The sequence below is a fragment of the Cyprinus carpio genome, chromosome A9 (genome assembly GCF_018340385.1).
Source record: "Cyprinus carpio isolate SPL01 chromosome A9, ASM1834038v1, whole genome shotgun sequence".
NCBI lineage: Eukaryota > Metazoa > Chordata > Actinopteri > Cypriniformes > Cyprinidae > Cyprinus > Cyprinus carpio.
In genome coordinates, this window is record NC_056580.1 from 3,151,267 (window position 1) to 3,168,287 (window position 17,021).

The 17,021-nt window shown below is 35.1% G+C and overlaps 1 protein-coding gene across 1 annotated transcript in view; it reads left to right on the plus strand.

Moving 5' to 3' along the window:
- The first annotated feature begins 3,948 nt into the window (after positions 1-3,948).
- LOC109095647 (alkyldihydroxyacetonephosphate synthase, peroxisomal-like) overlaps positions 3,949-17,021 on the plus strand; it is a 33,060-nt gene continuing 19,987 nt past the window's right edge. Inside the window, exons 1-8 of the mRNA XM_042763191.1 lie at positions 3,949-4,230; positions 9,696-9,785; positions 10,678-10,768; positions 10,853-10,973; positions 11,979-12,053; positions 12,873-12,944; positions 14,269-14,348; positions 16,725-16,805. Coding sequence (XP_042619125.1) covers positions 4,064-4,230; positions 9,696-9,785; positions 10,678-10,768; positions 10,853-10,973; positions 11,979-12,053; positions 12,873-12,944; positions 14,269-14,348; positions 16,725-16,805 — 777 coding nt within the window. The 5' untranslated portion in view covers positions 3,949-4,063. The remainder of the gene's footprint in view (positions 4,231-9,695; positions 9,786-10,677; positions 10,769-10,852; positions 10,974-11,978; positions 12,054-12,872; positions 12,945-14,268; positions 14,349-16,724; positions 16,806-17,021) is intronic.

Here is a 17,021-nt window from a genome sequence, read left to right on the forward strand (position 1 = left end):
TTGGAAACTGGAGCGAACATCTTTTGAGTTTGGGGGATCACAGATACACTGATGTATTTGTGTGTTATTTATATGGCCTCTTTTCAGAATGTGTTCTCCAAGCACTCAATTAGCATAGCAGAGGCTATACCACAATGGCTAAATGGCTAAAAATAACCGTTGCACAGTAACACACCACTTTCCAAATAGGCATTCCGTTCCGTAACCTCAGTAAACACAAAAATGTGGCGTTTTCCATTGTTGTAAAAGGAATGTATATCATATTTACAAGAGGAAAGCACTTTAAATGGAGATGTTTGTGATGACAGCATCAGACCCACAGGAGGCAGACAAGCACATGTCTGGGTTACTCTTCTGGTCACATGACACAGGTAATGGCACAAGTGGGTAACAGGTCTGACATGTGTCATCCATACTACGGTTTAGTTTTTATGGCCTTGACAGAACAGATTTTCGGTCATAAAATACAGTCTGAAACACTGCATTCTGAAATAGTATGCAACATGCAAATTATGCATCTGGGAAATAAAAGTGAGAAGTTTTGTTGCAGTGCATTTAAAGTACATCTGTGACTGATTAGTCAAGCACATAAAGATTGAAACTGCACGGATCCCATTTAACCCATGAGGGTGCTTAACATAAGTTCAGAGTAATAATTTACAAACACACTGTGGCGCAATTTCTCAAGTTATGAAAAATGTCCCCCTTTCAGCTAAATGTAAAAAAAAAAAAAAAAAAAAAAAGGTAAATACCGCTCAGCATTACATGTTTTGAGTGCTGGGAGAAATTACATGAAAGCTATATGAATAAATTTTCTGAATTCATAAGGGGGAACCCACTGTCTTTAGAAAGGTTTCACTGGCATTTGCTTTTCATCTTCATTCTGTGACGTGTAATGTCTAATAGAGCAATGTTTATAAGCTCAGTGCTGCTTTGTTTACAGTGGTTACTGTAGAAACATAATATTTCTGCTGTCCCATCAGCGCCACCTGCTGTCAGACAGTGGAGTTACATTTTCATTCAGTTCGTCTGCCATTTGTGTTCAGAACAATGCAAAACTTGGACCTTTTATTTATTTATTCTGTAAATCGTAGATGGAAAACAAAGTCACCAAACCAAGATTTTTTTGTTTATTTAAAATCTGATCATCATTTTTAATAATATAATTTAAATGTTCATGCATAGAGTGCTTAGTGCTGCTAATTTTATTTGTTGTTTGTTGGTTTTTGACATAAAAAATTATAAAAGAGATTACAGTGTCTGTGAGTACTTTTGAACATTACCGCCATATTTTAACATTACTGTAATAATAATGACAACTGTGTTCATTTTGCTCACTATAATCGTGATATGAAATCTTCAAACCATTTTATCTGTAATATAAATTTACATATCATTTGTTCCTGAATAGTTACTGTTAGACCTACCTGGGAAAACAAAAACCTTTAGTATTTTTGTACTAATTTGTTAATTTATTACTGTTCATGCAAAAGTATTTATTAAAATGCAAGGCTACACCAGTCAAAAAAAGAAACAATAACTTTTTTAAAAAAAATTCTTAAATAATGTTAATAATTTTCTGAAGAAAAAAAGTTCTTTGTGATTTTTAATTTTGATAATTTAAATGGTATGAAAATTGACTATTACCCAACATCCCCATATATATATATATATATATATATATATATATATATATATATATATATATATATATATATATATATATATATATATCATTAAGTATTGTTTTTTAATGTAACATTATCATGGAAATTTGTGATCATTTAAATATTTTGAGATTTATTTATTCAAAATGACTATCTTTGGCATCCAAGAATCTACTATACCTAAAGACCCCTTTATTCTGAAGTGATTTATGGTTCTTTACACCTGCACTTTCACAGCAAGATTCTTTATTGAACTCAAAAAAAAAAATAAAAAAATTATAATAATATTAATAATAATTGGTTTGTTGTTGTTAAAACAGCTGTTTAGAATGTATTCTGACTACTTTTTGATTAATTTCGATTACTTTTGACATTGTTTGTCACACATAGATTTGAATAGGATTATTTTAGGCTACTATATTGATATAAAGTAAAAAAAATATAAATATAAATATATATATATATATATATATATATATATATATATATATATATATATATATATATATATATATATATATATATACAGTACAGGTCAAAAGTTTGGAAACATTACTATTTTTAATGTTTTTGAAAGAAGTCTCTTCTGCTCATCAAGCCTGCATTTATTTGATCAAAAATACAGAAAAAACAGTAATATTGTGAAATATTATTACAACTTAAAATAATAGTTTTCTATTTGAATATACTTTAAAAAAAATAATTTATTCCTGTGATGCAAAGATGAATTTTCAGCATCATTACTCCAGCCTTCAGTGTCACATGTAACATCCAGTCTATCACATGATCAGTTAGAAATCATTCTAATATTCTGATTTATTATGAGTGTTGGAAACAGTTCTGCTGTCTAATATATTTGATGAATAAAAGGTTAAAAAGAACTGCATTTATTAAAAATAAAAAAAAAAAAATTCTAACAATATATTTTCTTTACTATCACTTTTTATCAATTTAACACATCCTTGCTGAATAAAAGTATTGATTTTATTTAAAAAAAAGAAAGGAAAAAAAATTACTGACCCCAAATTACTGACCAGTAGTGTATATTATTATTACAAAATATTTATATTTTAAAAACATAGCTTCTTTTTTTTTTTTTTACTTTTTATTCATCAAAGTATCCTAAAAAAGTATCACATGTTCTGAAAAAATATTAAGCAGCAGAACTGTTTCCAACTTTGATAATGAATCATCATATTAGAATGATTTCTAAAGGATCATGTGATAATGATCCTAAAAATTCAGCTTTGCATCACAGAAATAAATGATAATTTAAAGTATAATAGATTTAAAAAACATTTATTTTAAATTGTAATAATAGATCACAATATTACATTTTTTTTCTTTCTTTATGTGTGTGTGTTTAAAATGAATTCCAGATTATCACAAAAAACTACATTCAAAAACATTTAGTATAAGTAAATTAAAAAAAAAATTCAAAACTACTGAACATATAAACATAAATATATATATATATATATATATATATATATATATATATATATATATATATATATATATTATGCTTTAAACATTACACTAAAGCTTTCCAAAGACATGTAACACATTAAAGGTTCACTAAGTGATTATTGAAATAATAATTAAAATGTGTTTGTCAGAAGTGGGTTAAATAAACAAGCATAAGAAACTCAGATTTTTTTTCTTTCCTTTTTTTAAGATTTGCAGTTTAATCTCTTGCAGTGAATGTAGAGTTTATACTGTACAGTAACGATTTTGCCAAATTCCAAAAGTATATAGGCTACCAAGCAGTACGAGAGAAAAATGCAAATGAGAATTTAGAGAGAATCAAAATTATGAATAATTGCTATCCACTATGTGAATAATAACTAATCATAATTCATTTTTTAAAATGTAATGTAATATCATCTAATTACAACTAAATCATGTTTGTAACCCAATTGCAAGATCACATAGTCGATTACTAGCCAGCACTGCACACACACACACAATTTTTTTTTTTTTTTTTTTTTTGCTATTTCATATTTTGACGAATTCATTATTCTATTATTATTGTAGAATTTTAGAATGACTCAAAATATGAAAACAAACTATGAAAATAATAGAAATGTAGCTTATTTTCAAAAAGACAAAACTTAAATGCGATCATAATAGATTAAAATATATATATGATTTTGCTGGTGTTATTAGAGATAACAAAGTGGCCGATACTGAAAAAGAAATATTTACTAAATTGCATGATTTAGGGTTAGTTTTAGGGTTAATCTTCAGTATTCCAGTCAGTACAGCAGCGCACCGGAGCGACGCGGGCGGGGAGGGAGGCGGAGTGCGGTGCATGACGGGACGCGGGTGTAATCTCCACCTCACATCCCTCCATCAGCCGCCCGCTGACCTCTGACAGCAAACACGGAAGCAGCATGGCGTCAAACAGCAGCAGCAGCAGCGCACAGCAGAGACTCAGGATCATAGCCGGACATTTGCAGAAACGGCCAGAAGATGAACACGCGAGCGTCGCTGCGCAGGAGTGCAAAGCCGAGACGCCCCGATCCAACCCGAGCAGCGCGGCACCGGTGCCGAAGAGGAGGTATGTGGCGTGAACCTGCCTGCTACGAGCTCTAGCGCTTCACGAGTCTCAGACAGACGCACACATAGACTCTGCGTTTAAACAGCAGCGAGCGTTACATTGTATCACTGTGTGCGCTCGAGAGCGGGATCTGAACAAAGTGTCCATTCATCCCGCGCGATATCTGCACACTGACTCATGCACACATTCAGATCTCCTTGCTTTGTCTTTTCACAGAGCATTGTGTTATTGCACCAGTTCGCTCGGCTTTATCAAACCAGTACAGAAGAAGACGCTTGTCACAGGGCTGCTGCTTCTTCTAGGGCACATTATCAGCCCTTAAAGCTGTAGGTCACCCGAAAATAATGTATGTCGTCATCTACTCAGCCTCAAGTTAACGAGAATGGAGAACCAGGGCAGTTTTTCAGTTAATAACTTAAATGTGGGTCTGTTCCTGAAACAAGGCTATCTGAAGATGTGATGTCACAGAAATCATATGCAGCGAGCCTTATGGGGCCTGACATCCACTCTCATGTGTTTGCTGGTTTTGTTTTCTGAGTATGTCTTGAGCATAGAAGTAGAGGGTGACAGCATTTTCATAGCTACGTGAGCTTTAGCTTTTTTCTCAACTAAGGGCCACTGAAAGTCTCCAGAGGCTCTTCTGGAGAATATATATAGCTATAGACATAGGTGACCTTTTCTAGCTATGAACTGATTTCCAACTCTTGAATTTGATTCTGGAGGTCCCTGTGTTGGCTGAACGTTTTTGAGGGCCTTGTATCTAAGGAGGTTGAAAACCCCTTGGTTGTGTTTCCTCAGTCTTCAGACACATGCTTTCACAGGAAAGGGCTTCTGTAAACGGAAAGGGCGTTGGTTATTTCTGTCTGTCTATAGATTCAACAGTACTAGCCTGAGGCTCTTAACAGAAGTTAGGATGGCAGAGCTGTGCTCTGATTGGACGAGGGCTGTGGTGGTCTGACTTTGTATTTGCTAAGAGTGAAAAAGTACTTCCTTCATGTGGGCTGAGGCACTGGGCTGCCATCTAGTGCTGGATCTGGAATAACCTTTAACCTACTGAGACCCAGCAGAGGATTCTCAGGCAGCTAGGCACTACAAACACTACAAATTAGGGCTGGGCGATATGGCCTAAAAAAAAAATCAGCGCCGGCGGATGTTAAAAAGAAAACCGATTTTCATTCAAACAAATCGATGTAAACTACACATTCGAGTTAATCGATAAAATCGATTTATCGCCCAGCCCTACTACAAATCACAAATGTTTTCTCTAAACTATGGGCCTGTCCCAATACCCACAGTTATGGTCTCTGCACTTGACCACTAGCATGACGTATTTCCTGTTTTTGTCCCAAGAGGATATGAAGACCACAAGTGTGTGTGTGTGTGTGTGAGTGCACTTTAAAATAAACTTCTGAATGTCTGTTCAGTAGTACAGATGACAGTTTAGTAATTGTGGTGTTTCTGATAAAAGCAGTTGTAGACAAAATGCACATACTCTGTACCAATATCTTTACTTTTTACTTGTTACTCTGTAACACTTTACTTTGTTGCTAAATTATATGTAACATCTAATTAACTTACTTTGCATAGACATGGCGTATTTTCATGACATGAGTTCCTGTGCATGATGAATGATGGGTTACGCTTGGCTTCATACACTGCTCTGATGCAGTATTAGGGTGAGTGTGGATTTGATGTGCGTTCAGGGCACTGAGCTTTGGTGTTAATCAGACCTGGGAGAGTCTTGCACACTTCCTGGCAACATGTTCACACTCTCAAATTGCCAAGACCACAAGTGTGAGTATTGCAACAGGCCCTAACTTTAGTTACAATAAGTCTCTCTCACTTTTATCCCACAGCTGTGTATCCAGTGTGTTTTATTGATAAGATACAGCTGGAATTTCTGCATGTGTTAAATGTATGTTGTCAAAGAGAAATAGTAGATTGTAAAGGTTGTTGAACTGCGGATATTTGGCAACATTTGCTTTTCAGCATGATCTTGCCAGGCATTTTATTGAAGGGGTTTAAAATGTTTGCTCTCTGTAGTCTGAAGTGTGTGCCAGATGCAAAAAGCTGCTCGAAAACACAACACTCATCGAGAAAGATCACACATTCTTTGGTTTTAATATTTTGGATCCTTTTTATTTTTTGAAAGAGATTGCATGAATTTATACAAATTAGCCACCACTTGCCAACATGTTAAATAAATAATTAGATAAATATACTATGGAAGTCAATGGCTACCGTCAACTTCAAAATATCTTCTTTTGGGTTCAGCAGAAGAAATAAACTCATACAGGTTTGTTATGACGTGGGTGTGTAAATGATGACTGAATTTTTGGGTGCACTGTCTTTTTAACTGCTTGCTAGCAGCTTGAATATTCCAGTGGATATCAGCAGATATCAGGTTTATCCTAAACCAAGTTAGCCATATTCAAAGAAAGGTACCCTTATATTAAAAAGCTTCATCTCAGATGTTTTGTCTCAGTGTATTATAACGTCTTGCTTGTCTTTTAGTTTACAATGCTTTAAAAAAAAAAAAGTATTTTTCTGTGGGATTTATTAAATGTAGTTTAATAAAAGTTTTTTTTTTTTTTTTGGGTCATTGAAGGAATATTTAGGGTTTGTTAGTGTCTAATATTAGACTCCGTTGAAACATCCACCAGAAGTTGAGAAGTCTTCATTATGTGTCCTGTTTTAGGGTTTGACTGGGTGTGTTTGTCAGAAGATCAGCAGCAGACCTGCATTCCGCTCGCATGTTTCCTCAAACTGACAGTGTGTGTTTGTTGGTTGGAGTCCCACAGCAGATCACAGCTGCAGTAAAGCCTGGTGTAATGAACGTCCGCTTCAGGAGTCAATCATCACACTTACTGTATTATTACTCATTGCATTATGTGTAAGGGATTTGAGAAATGAGAGGAGAAGTGTGCTGTTATTTTTCTGAGTGATTGGATTTTGGGACAGTGAACCATACGTGAAGTCCAGAAACCAGTTGCTAGAAACCCCTCGAGTTAAGCCTAGTGATAAAATCCTCACTGTAAATAAGGATTTCCGTAACTGAAGGAGAATGTGACGTGGAGGAACACTTTGTTTAAGTTTATTACCTCATCAGCACTGATTATGCGTAAACTATGACTTTTCCATACATTGCATAAACAGTTTAACATAAGCATTTTTTTATGTTTATTTTATGTGAAAATTGAAGTTTTTAACATTTTTGAAATAAGTCTCTCATGCTTGCCAAGGCTGTGTTTATTAGATATTACGAAATGTATGATTAGTATTGTGAAATATTATTACAATTTAAAATAACTTCACTGTCACTTTTGATCAATTTAATGCATCCTTGCTGAAAAAAGTATTAATTTATTTATAAAACAAAAAAAACCCACACTTGCTGCCTCAAACGTCTGAAATGTTATGCTTGTTGAAATTTTTCAGAATTTCCATTTGCATACTAAAATGATGTATACAAATAATTTTAAATGACAGTTCAATATTGTTTTGGTATAAACAGAAAATGATCCTACAAATGAATGTTTTTTTGTTTGTTTTTTGTTGTTGAAAAAAGTTTTTTTTTTTTCATTGCATTTTCATTTTGTTAAACAGTTTTACATTCAAAATTAACAGTGTTATTATTATTATTATTATTATTATTATTATTTAGAAATGTATGTGTAGAAATATTGTAAGAAATCCTGACTATACAGACTCTTTTGTAAAAAGTACGTCACATAAATTCATTTTTTTTTATACAGAACTACATTATTGTTTACTACCTTGTGGTAGTGTGTGCCAAAAATGTAACGCATCAAGAAATATCACATATTTTCTTTGGTTTTAACCTTTTGCAGGATGGCTGCTAGGGTTGGGCGATGTCTTCAAATTTGGCATCGGACTATGTCTACACTGACCGCAGGTCCTTGAAAAGTCTTAAAATTGGACGAAGCGGAGTCCAGCCCGGGGTCGTCACATGTGGTTGCCCGCCGGCCACACATAATCGCAGATTAATTGCATTTGATTTCGAACGCCTAGCTTGTCAGTGAACTACGGCTCTGTGTAGTGAAAGCCACTCAATCTGAAAGCAGGGGATGCTGATTTAGTACAGCCCTAATAAAATAGTTCCAACTTCCAAACAAAGATCACAGCAGAAGTATTGCGCAATCTCCAAGAGCGCAGCTGTGTTTTGTTACTGAATGATTCAGCAACCAATCAATTAATTAAATGACTCAATGACTCACTCATTAAGTGACTTACCGCCACCTGCTGGCGCGTTTTGTATGTTTATAAGTATGTATTCCCCCCATTTCTTATTTGTATATTCAAAATTGTATTTAAAAACCTTAATCTCATAACATCTTTTATTGCAGTTGTAATTGGGCAATGTAATTTTTTTTTTGTATTAGAGCCTTAGTGTTAATTGAATCTATTGATCAACTGTAAGAATTTAATATGAAATATGACGCATACATTTAATAAGGTTTAAAAAATGGCCTTTATACAGGTAAATCATATCCTGAGGTTAATATCAAAAATATGCAGATAATTGTAAATCCTAATAGAACACAGATAAAATATTGCTTCAGAATAAATTTTACATCACCAGAAATCTTGGTGGTGCGGTGCTTTTGTGGGGTTATTTTGTATGGGATATTGTCTGCTGATATGAAAAGTTTGCTGTATATCTTAATAATAAATATAATTTCTGACAGCAATATATATATCAAATATCTTTTGACATTTAACAAATTAAAATGTACATTATACGTACCTAAAATAATGTGTGATTTCCATCAGAGGTTTGGTCTTAAATTTCATATCAGGTGGTATTAAAAAGGTCTTAAAAACGCTTAAATTGAACTTGTTCATATCTGTAGACACCCTGTTTTTTGTTTTTTTGTAAGCTTGCGTGAAGATGTGTGTAATCAGCTTGATCTTATGAGAGAATGTAGCGAGGTGGTGATTTAGGATGAATTCGTACAATATGATTCATATGGAAATGTAGAGTTGTTGTTGTTGTTTTTTAAAACAGGAAGGTCCACCCCTAACTACACTCCTAAACAATACATATAAACTTGAAAAACACTTAGTAACAGGTTTTTGTGTTTAGTGCACTTCACATTCACCTTTCATGCAGTGCCTCGAATAGATCAAGATAGCAGGACAACTGCTGTTGACTCTTTCAAAACGTTTCTTATCTGAAGGTCTGTCTGTCTTGTCTCAGCAGAAGTCAATGGTGTGACCTTCAGGACTTTCATAGTAACTCTTTCAGTCGGTCATGAGCATCTGTTATCATACAGACCCTGTAATATAAAGACTGGAGCGGTTTATCTCAGCAGGTCATTATAATGGCCACTAGAATTAAATATATTTGTAGACATCAAGATGAAGGTTGTATATCATTTAATATACTTTGCGATTGGCTGTTATGAAACAGCATATAAACTCGGGCTCTCTCTCTCTTTCAGGCAGGAGATCATGAAGTGGAATGGCTGGGGTTACAGTGACTCGAGGTTCCTGTTCAATAAAAAGGGTCAAGCAGAGTTCACAGGGAAACGGTGAGTATGAGGAACCAATTCGACTCAGAATAGACTTCTAATTAGACTCAGGTGTTTGTACTGCATTGAATCTCGGGAAAGTCTGTGGCATTCTGCAGAATGGATAAACGTGTTAAAGGGATACTCCATCCCAATATGAAAATTTAGTCATTAATCACTTACCCCCATGTCGTTCCAAACCCGTGAAAGCTTTGTTCGTCTTCCGAACACGATTTATGAGATTTTGGATGAAAACCGGGAGGCTTGTGACTGTCCCATAGACTGCCAAATAAATAACAGGTCCAGGAAAGTATGAAAGTCGTCGTTGAATGGAGTATTCTGACGATGCTTTTCATACTTTCCTGGACCTTGACACTGTTATTTACTTGGCAGTCTATGGGACTATAGTCAAACACTTCATGGAATGATTATGAGCATATCCAAAGAAAATCTTTAAAACCATTTAACTCCAGTCAGTCATTCCCACCCATATATATATATAGGTTAGGTAGGAACTGTCAGCTCCTCTGTGTCTGTGGTGAGGACTGGATGTGCTCATGATGTAGTTCTTCCTGGTTTAGTGTGGTGTGCTCATGCCATCTAGTGGCTGGGATCTGCACTGCTGCGCCTGACACAAGGGGTCATCTGACTTTATTAGGTCAGAGAGAGAGTTATTCATTAGATTAGAAATATTTAATGGATAAAATAGATTTACTGAGTTATTAATCATATACAGTTGAGTTGAATTAAGAACAAAAAACTTGTACGTTTTACACAAATCCTTACATGCAATGCAGATTTAGACTGTTTTGTCTGAACTTCAGGAGATGGTGAAGTGACAGTGTGCTGTGTTGTAGGTTGTGACTGTAATGAAACTGCTTGACTTGATCGGTGTGTGTTTCGGTGGTTTCAGGTATCGGTTGAGTGGGCTGATTTTACCAAGTCTGAAGGACTGGTTTGAGGGCACGTTTGGAGCCAATTTGCAGCATAAATCCCCTGCGACAGTAAGTCAAGTGTGGTATAGCAGACTCTTCTGTTATGTGTGTGTGTGTGTGTGTGTGTAATACGGGGTGTGTGTCTTCCTCCAGCCCACCGTGAATTTAAGTGCAGTTGCTCCTCCTAACCTGAACGAGCCCTTCATCGAGGATCTGAAAGCAGCGGGTGTGGCCGCGTCACATGACCCAGAGGACCGGGTTTTCCGAGCTCATGGTACAGAACTGCCATCTTTGTGTTTGGGAGAAATTTTTTGGGGTTTCATTTCTTCATATTTCACCTGTGGGAAATTTGTTTAATAAAAAAAATGCCTAATTTAATTTTTTATTAATAGTGTTTCCATTGTATATGTTAATGCAAAAATCATAACGGTCCTAAAATAGGGTTTTCTTTTTGCAGGTTAAGTTTTTTTAGTTTTTATTTTTAATAAAAATAAAATATATATATATATTTTTGATTTGATCAAAACATTAGTTTATATATGAACATTTACTTTATTACTCCTTATACACTAAAATTCAAAAGTTTGGGGTCAGTAAGATGTTTTTTTTATGTTTTTAAAAGATGTCTCCTATGTTCACCAAGGCTACATTTATTTATCAAAAATACAGTAAAATACAAATATACAATAAAATGGCAATTTAAAATAACTGTTTTCTATTTTAATATTCTATGTTATTCTATATATCTATATTTTAATATAGTCTATATATTTTGAAATCTCATTTAATATTTGTGATGCAAAAGCTGAATGTTCAACATAATTACTTTGCTGCTCAAGAAATATTTCTTATTATCTGTGTTGAAAACAGTTGCACTACTTCATCTTTTTGTAGAAACCCTGATTTTTATTTATTTTTATATATAGCATTCTTTGATAAATAGAAGGTTCAAAAGAACAGAAAGCTTTTTAAACATTATAAATGTCTTTATTGTCACTTTTGATCAATTTAATGAATCCTTGCTGAATAAAACGTATTAATGTCTTAAAAAATCTTACTCACCCCATACTTTTAAATGGTGGTATGTTTACTGAGAGCTTACAGTATTTCTTGAAATCTAATGGGTTACCACAAGTAAGTAAATTAAACTGTATGTTTCAATATTACAAAAAAATATTGGGACTTTCTCTCATTTCTTTGGCTGCACCAGTGCTGTACCAGTATGAGCAAGCTGGATATTTCTGTCTTTCTGAAAGCTTGTTTTCTTCGTCTTCCTCAGGTCACTGCCTGCATGAGATCTTTGCCCTGCGAGAGGGGAGGATAGGACGGGTGCCCGACATGGTGGTTTGGCCGAGTGAGTGACTGCAAAGGGTTAAGCATCAGTGGCTGAGTGCTCATTAATATTCATGAGGAGCTGCTTTAATTAGAGGGAATGGGGGCGCCTGCCGTCCAGTGATGCTCTGGCTGCCGGAGTAGCTGCTCTCTGATTGGTGGAGTCCTGACAGGACCCATTTCACCCTCTCTGATTGATGGCTGAGCTTTGATTAGAAGAGATCCCAAGCGGCCAGCAAATCATCTGCCCTCGTCCAGAATATTCTCTCTCTGCGAATTCATCCTTTACCTCCACGTTTCTCCAATCATCCAGGGTTCTCCCTCAGTAGATTGTTCTGTAACCGCCAGAGTCTCCTTCAGAAACCCTTCTGCGCCCCTCACTCACACATACGTTTTTCTTGTTTGTTTTTTATAATCTTGAAGAAATGTCACTTTCTCTGCCTCAGAAATGACTTTCCAGAAACCACATTCCAGTTTACATTACTTCCAACTAAATATTCTCTTTCACTACGAAATATATTGAGCTCATGTGCACTGTTGTGTTGTGTGGGACGTTTAATGGGTTCATATTGATCCACCCATCTCAAAGTAGAAGGGATTGAGGTGTTTTTTTCCCTTACAGAACAATTTTTTTCCAGTTATATATAAAAGCAGTTCTTTTAAGTTGTAATAATATTTCACAATAGTACTGCTTTTACTCTGTCTTGAGTTTTAATCCGATAGCATAAGAGACTTCTCACCAACCTCAAACTATTGAACGGTAGTGTAATCGTAAGGGTTGTTTTGTTAAGATTGATATGAAATAGCTGAGTGGATTATAAAGGTGATTTAATTTTTGCAGGCTGTCACAGTGATGTAGAGAAGATTGTGGAACTGGCCTGCAAACACAACGTCTGCTTGATACCCTACGGAGGCAAGTACTAGCATAAAGTCATATAATCAAATCAAAACCAGATCAAATGTCTTACACTGTAGCTGTTGCGTGCCAGATTACTGTTATATATTTAGTTTATGCTTAGTGTGTTTCCCTCCCATTGCGCTCTTTCCAGCTGTTTCATTCACTTTCCCCAAAAAGGAAAATTGTTTTTGTAGATTACGTTTGCACAAAAATATTAAGCAGCACAATTGATTTGATCATTGATATTAATGAGAAATTTTAAACGTATAAGAGCATTTAAGCATATTAGAATTATTTCTGAAGGATCGTGTGACGCTGAAGACTGGAGTAATGATGCTAAAAATACAGCTTTGATCACAGGAATAAATTACATTTTAAAATATATTACAATAGAAAAGTTATTTTACATCGTAGTAATGTCTTCTGTATTTCTGAGCAAATAAGTGCAGCCTTGGTGAGACTTTTTCAAACATTTTAAATTTTAACAACCACAAACGTTTGAACAGTATTGTATTTCATCTAATAATTTTTTATGGAATATAACTTAACAGAATATGGTTGAATTTTTTATTCTTGTTGAAACGTTATATTTACTTTGTTCTTATCGTAAAATGCTTGGATGTGTGTGCTCTCGAAGTGTACACGACAACTTTTTCAGCCGAAAACTGGAAACTTTTTATGCCTTTTGCCTGTTCGTTTACATGACAACAGCGTTTTGGGGACTGAAAACGCATATTTATGGAAACGGGTTTCAAAGTGTAAGTTTTTGAAAACACCACCGTTATCGTTTCCGTGTAAACACCCAATACAGGAATCTTTGAAAATGTTGACGTCATGCGCATACGTAGTACGTGTTAGTTATATAGACATGCGCAGTACGTGTCAATTTTAAAGGCAAGTGCGAACAAACATACACAACATTGGTGGAGTACATGGTACTGTTGTTGCTGCTCAAGAGTTCGCTAACGCTTCTTCAGCAAAGTGTGGATTTACTTCACCAATATTACAACCAACATACAACATATAATCGTCACTTCTCTACAGGTACTGTTTACTAACAAGGTGACAGCGCCAACTACTGGCCTGACATACGTAATACAGCATTTCTGGCCGTTTTCATGGATATGTGTAAACGTGAATCGTTTTGAAAACGTTGTCGTGTATAAGTTTAAACTTTTTAAAAACGCAAGGGAAAAACTTTTCTGTTTGTTACTACATCGCTGTCATGTAAACATAGTCTTAAACTCTCTCTCTCTCTCTCTCTCTCTCTCTCTCTGTCTCTCTCTCTCTCTCTCTCTCTCTCTCTCTCTCTCTCTCTCTCTGTCTCTCCATCGATCAGGTGGTACGAGTGTGTCCAGTGCTCTAGAGTGCCCTCATGAGGAGACTCGCTCCATTGTTTCTTTGGACACCTCTCAGATGGTGAGCATTTACATGAATACATGAATACATGCAGGTGTGATGTATACCAACACTCATCCAGGACCTGTATTTGTGTGTGTGTGTGTATATTTATGCTGCATATATAAAATTTCCACACATACAGAGCTTGCTGTGTACCTGGCTGTACTTCTCTCCTCTTTTACCCCTCTCCTGCGCTTTCTCTCTCGTTTTCCCCCTCTCCACATATTTCATCTGCTGCTCTGACCTTGGCTGGCCTGTTTTAGGGCTCATGGGGTCACACACATGAAAGGCAGCCTGGTTGTTTTATGAGCGCAGTGGCGTGATTGATAGCAGGGGGGCGGAGCCACCTGTGGAGACGGGGCTGTTTGCTGAAGTGCATTTAACCCCTGTGGAAACCAGGGGACAAATCCTGGCTCTGAATGCCTGAAACAAACACCAGCTAAAGCCCGGGCCGCTGGGAAGGCGTGATTATATGTGTTTCTATTGTTAAATGGAAAAAATGTGCTGATTTTACTCGTCAGCACAAGAGCAAAAGTCAGTTATTACAGATCGTCAAACTACATCAGACAAGACTAAAAGCAGAGGTTTGTGTTGCTGTGGTTTCTGGTTTACACACACACACACACACACACACACACAGTGACCTCTCTCTGTTCTGACTCGCTACGCTGAGATATGTGGGCTGAGTTTAGCGGCAGTGAATCAGTTTGACATGTGGTTTGAGGGAGACCTGCAAACACACTCACAATGTCAACACTACTGCACTGTAATCAAAATCTCTCTCCCTCTCTCATTCTAATCTATTCCAGTCATTATAATTAGACTTTTATACATACATGTTGTGTTTTTATATGCATTTATAATCTATTCTCTACAGTATTGTTGTATGTTTATTGCATTGTATATGCCACATTTTGGCCACATCCACATACAGGTTTTTTGTCCTTTGTTAGAAAATAACAACAATTATTATTATTATTATTTTAAATCAGGGTTTAAAATATATTTGCAAAACTGCATACTTTAAAGATCAACTAGTCTCTGGGTTCCCTGAATGACAGCTGTTGTCGAATAGTCATCTTGATGCCTTTATTATGAGGTTGATTTAGAGTTGATGTTAAATCAGATTGACTTCTTAGGGGATTTTCACATCCGGTATGTTATGTTCTCATGATGAATCATAATGTCAGGACGTGATTCTAAAAGTGTGTTATTTTTGACTCTTGATGCATTTTTGATTTCGGACATTTGTTTTAAAATGCAACACTCATGTCATGAATTGATATTGAATTCACTGTAATTTCAATGAACAAAAACACGCACTACTATTCAAAAGTCAGTAAGATATTTTTTTTGTTTTGTTTCGAAAGAAATTAATATTTTATTTAGCAATGATAAAGCAAATGATAACATTTGTAATGTTACAAAATATTTCTATGCTGAACTTTACATTTATCAAATAATTTCAGCATTGATAATAATCAGAAATGTTTCTTTAGCAGCAAATCAGTATATTATTATGATTTCTGAAGGATCATGTGACACTGAAGACTGGGGTAATGATGCTGAAAATTCAGCTTTGATCACAGAAATAAATTACATTTTTAAATATATGCAATTTTACAATATTACTGTTATTACAATACTTTTGATCAAATAAATGCAGTCCTGTTAAGAGAATTAAGACTTAATAAGAGACTTCTTTCAGAACATGAAAATAGGGATGTACCGATATGAAAATTTTGGCCGATACCGATAACCGATGATTCAACTTTTGAATGGCAGTGTAACCATAGTTTCATTCAATTTTCAAAGTTTTATTTTCACAAATCTGACTGCATTCAGCAAGCTCAATCATTCAATTCTGGTACCCAAGTTTTTGTTAGAATAAACAAATATTTTTAAATGATTAAATTAATATTAAATTTACAACCCTGTTGCCAATTCAAATTTTATTTTTGACTATTTAATTTGGATGTTTATTTAAGTTTCAATCAAAATTGAAATTATTTAGAAACATTTTGGTAACAGATTTACAAAAACTACAGACATAAAAAAAATTATAATACAAAATTCAACATGTAATAGTAATTAGAATAGAAAATGTTGTGATCATTACTCATCCCCATGTTGTTCCAAACCTGTATGACTGACTTTCCTCTGTTGAACAAAAAATATATGTTGAGTGAGTCAATGGAAAATGAACTTTCATTAAAATATCTTATTTGAATTTTTAATAATGGGTGAACTGTCCCATTCAGAGTTCCATGCTCTGTTATGTATTTCATTACTCCCGTATTCATGGCAAATGCTTTGATCTTAAATGATAAAGGTTAAATTGAGAGGAATTCCTGTGTGACCGGTTATGTTCAGCTGTTTGTTCCTTTTGTGTAGAACCGAATATTGTGGATTGATGAGAAGAATCTAACAGCTCATGTGGAGGCTGGAATCATCGGACAGGATCTGGAGAGACAGGTCAGTGGTCCACACACTGATTTTACAGACACGCCATGATAACCATTTCATTTCAGAGTAAAGAGTACAAACAGGCCGTTTGCTTGTGCTTGTGAAAAACTGAACACACACACACACACACACACACACACACACACACAGAGCATATGGTCCCATTAAACTAATGTTGAAAATGGCACTGGTGCTGCTGGTCTGTTGTGGTATTTTGAGTGTTTG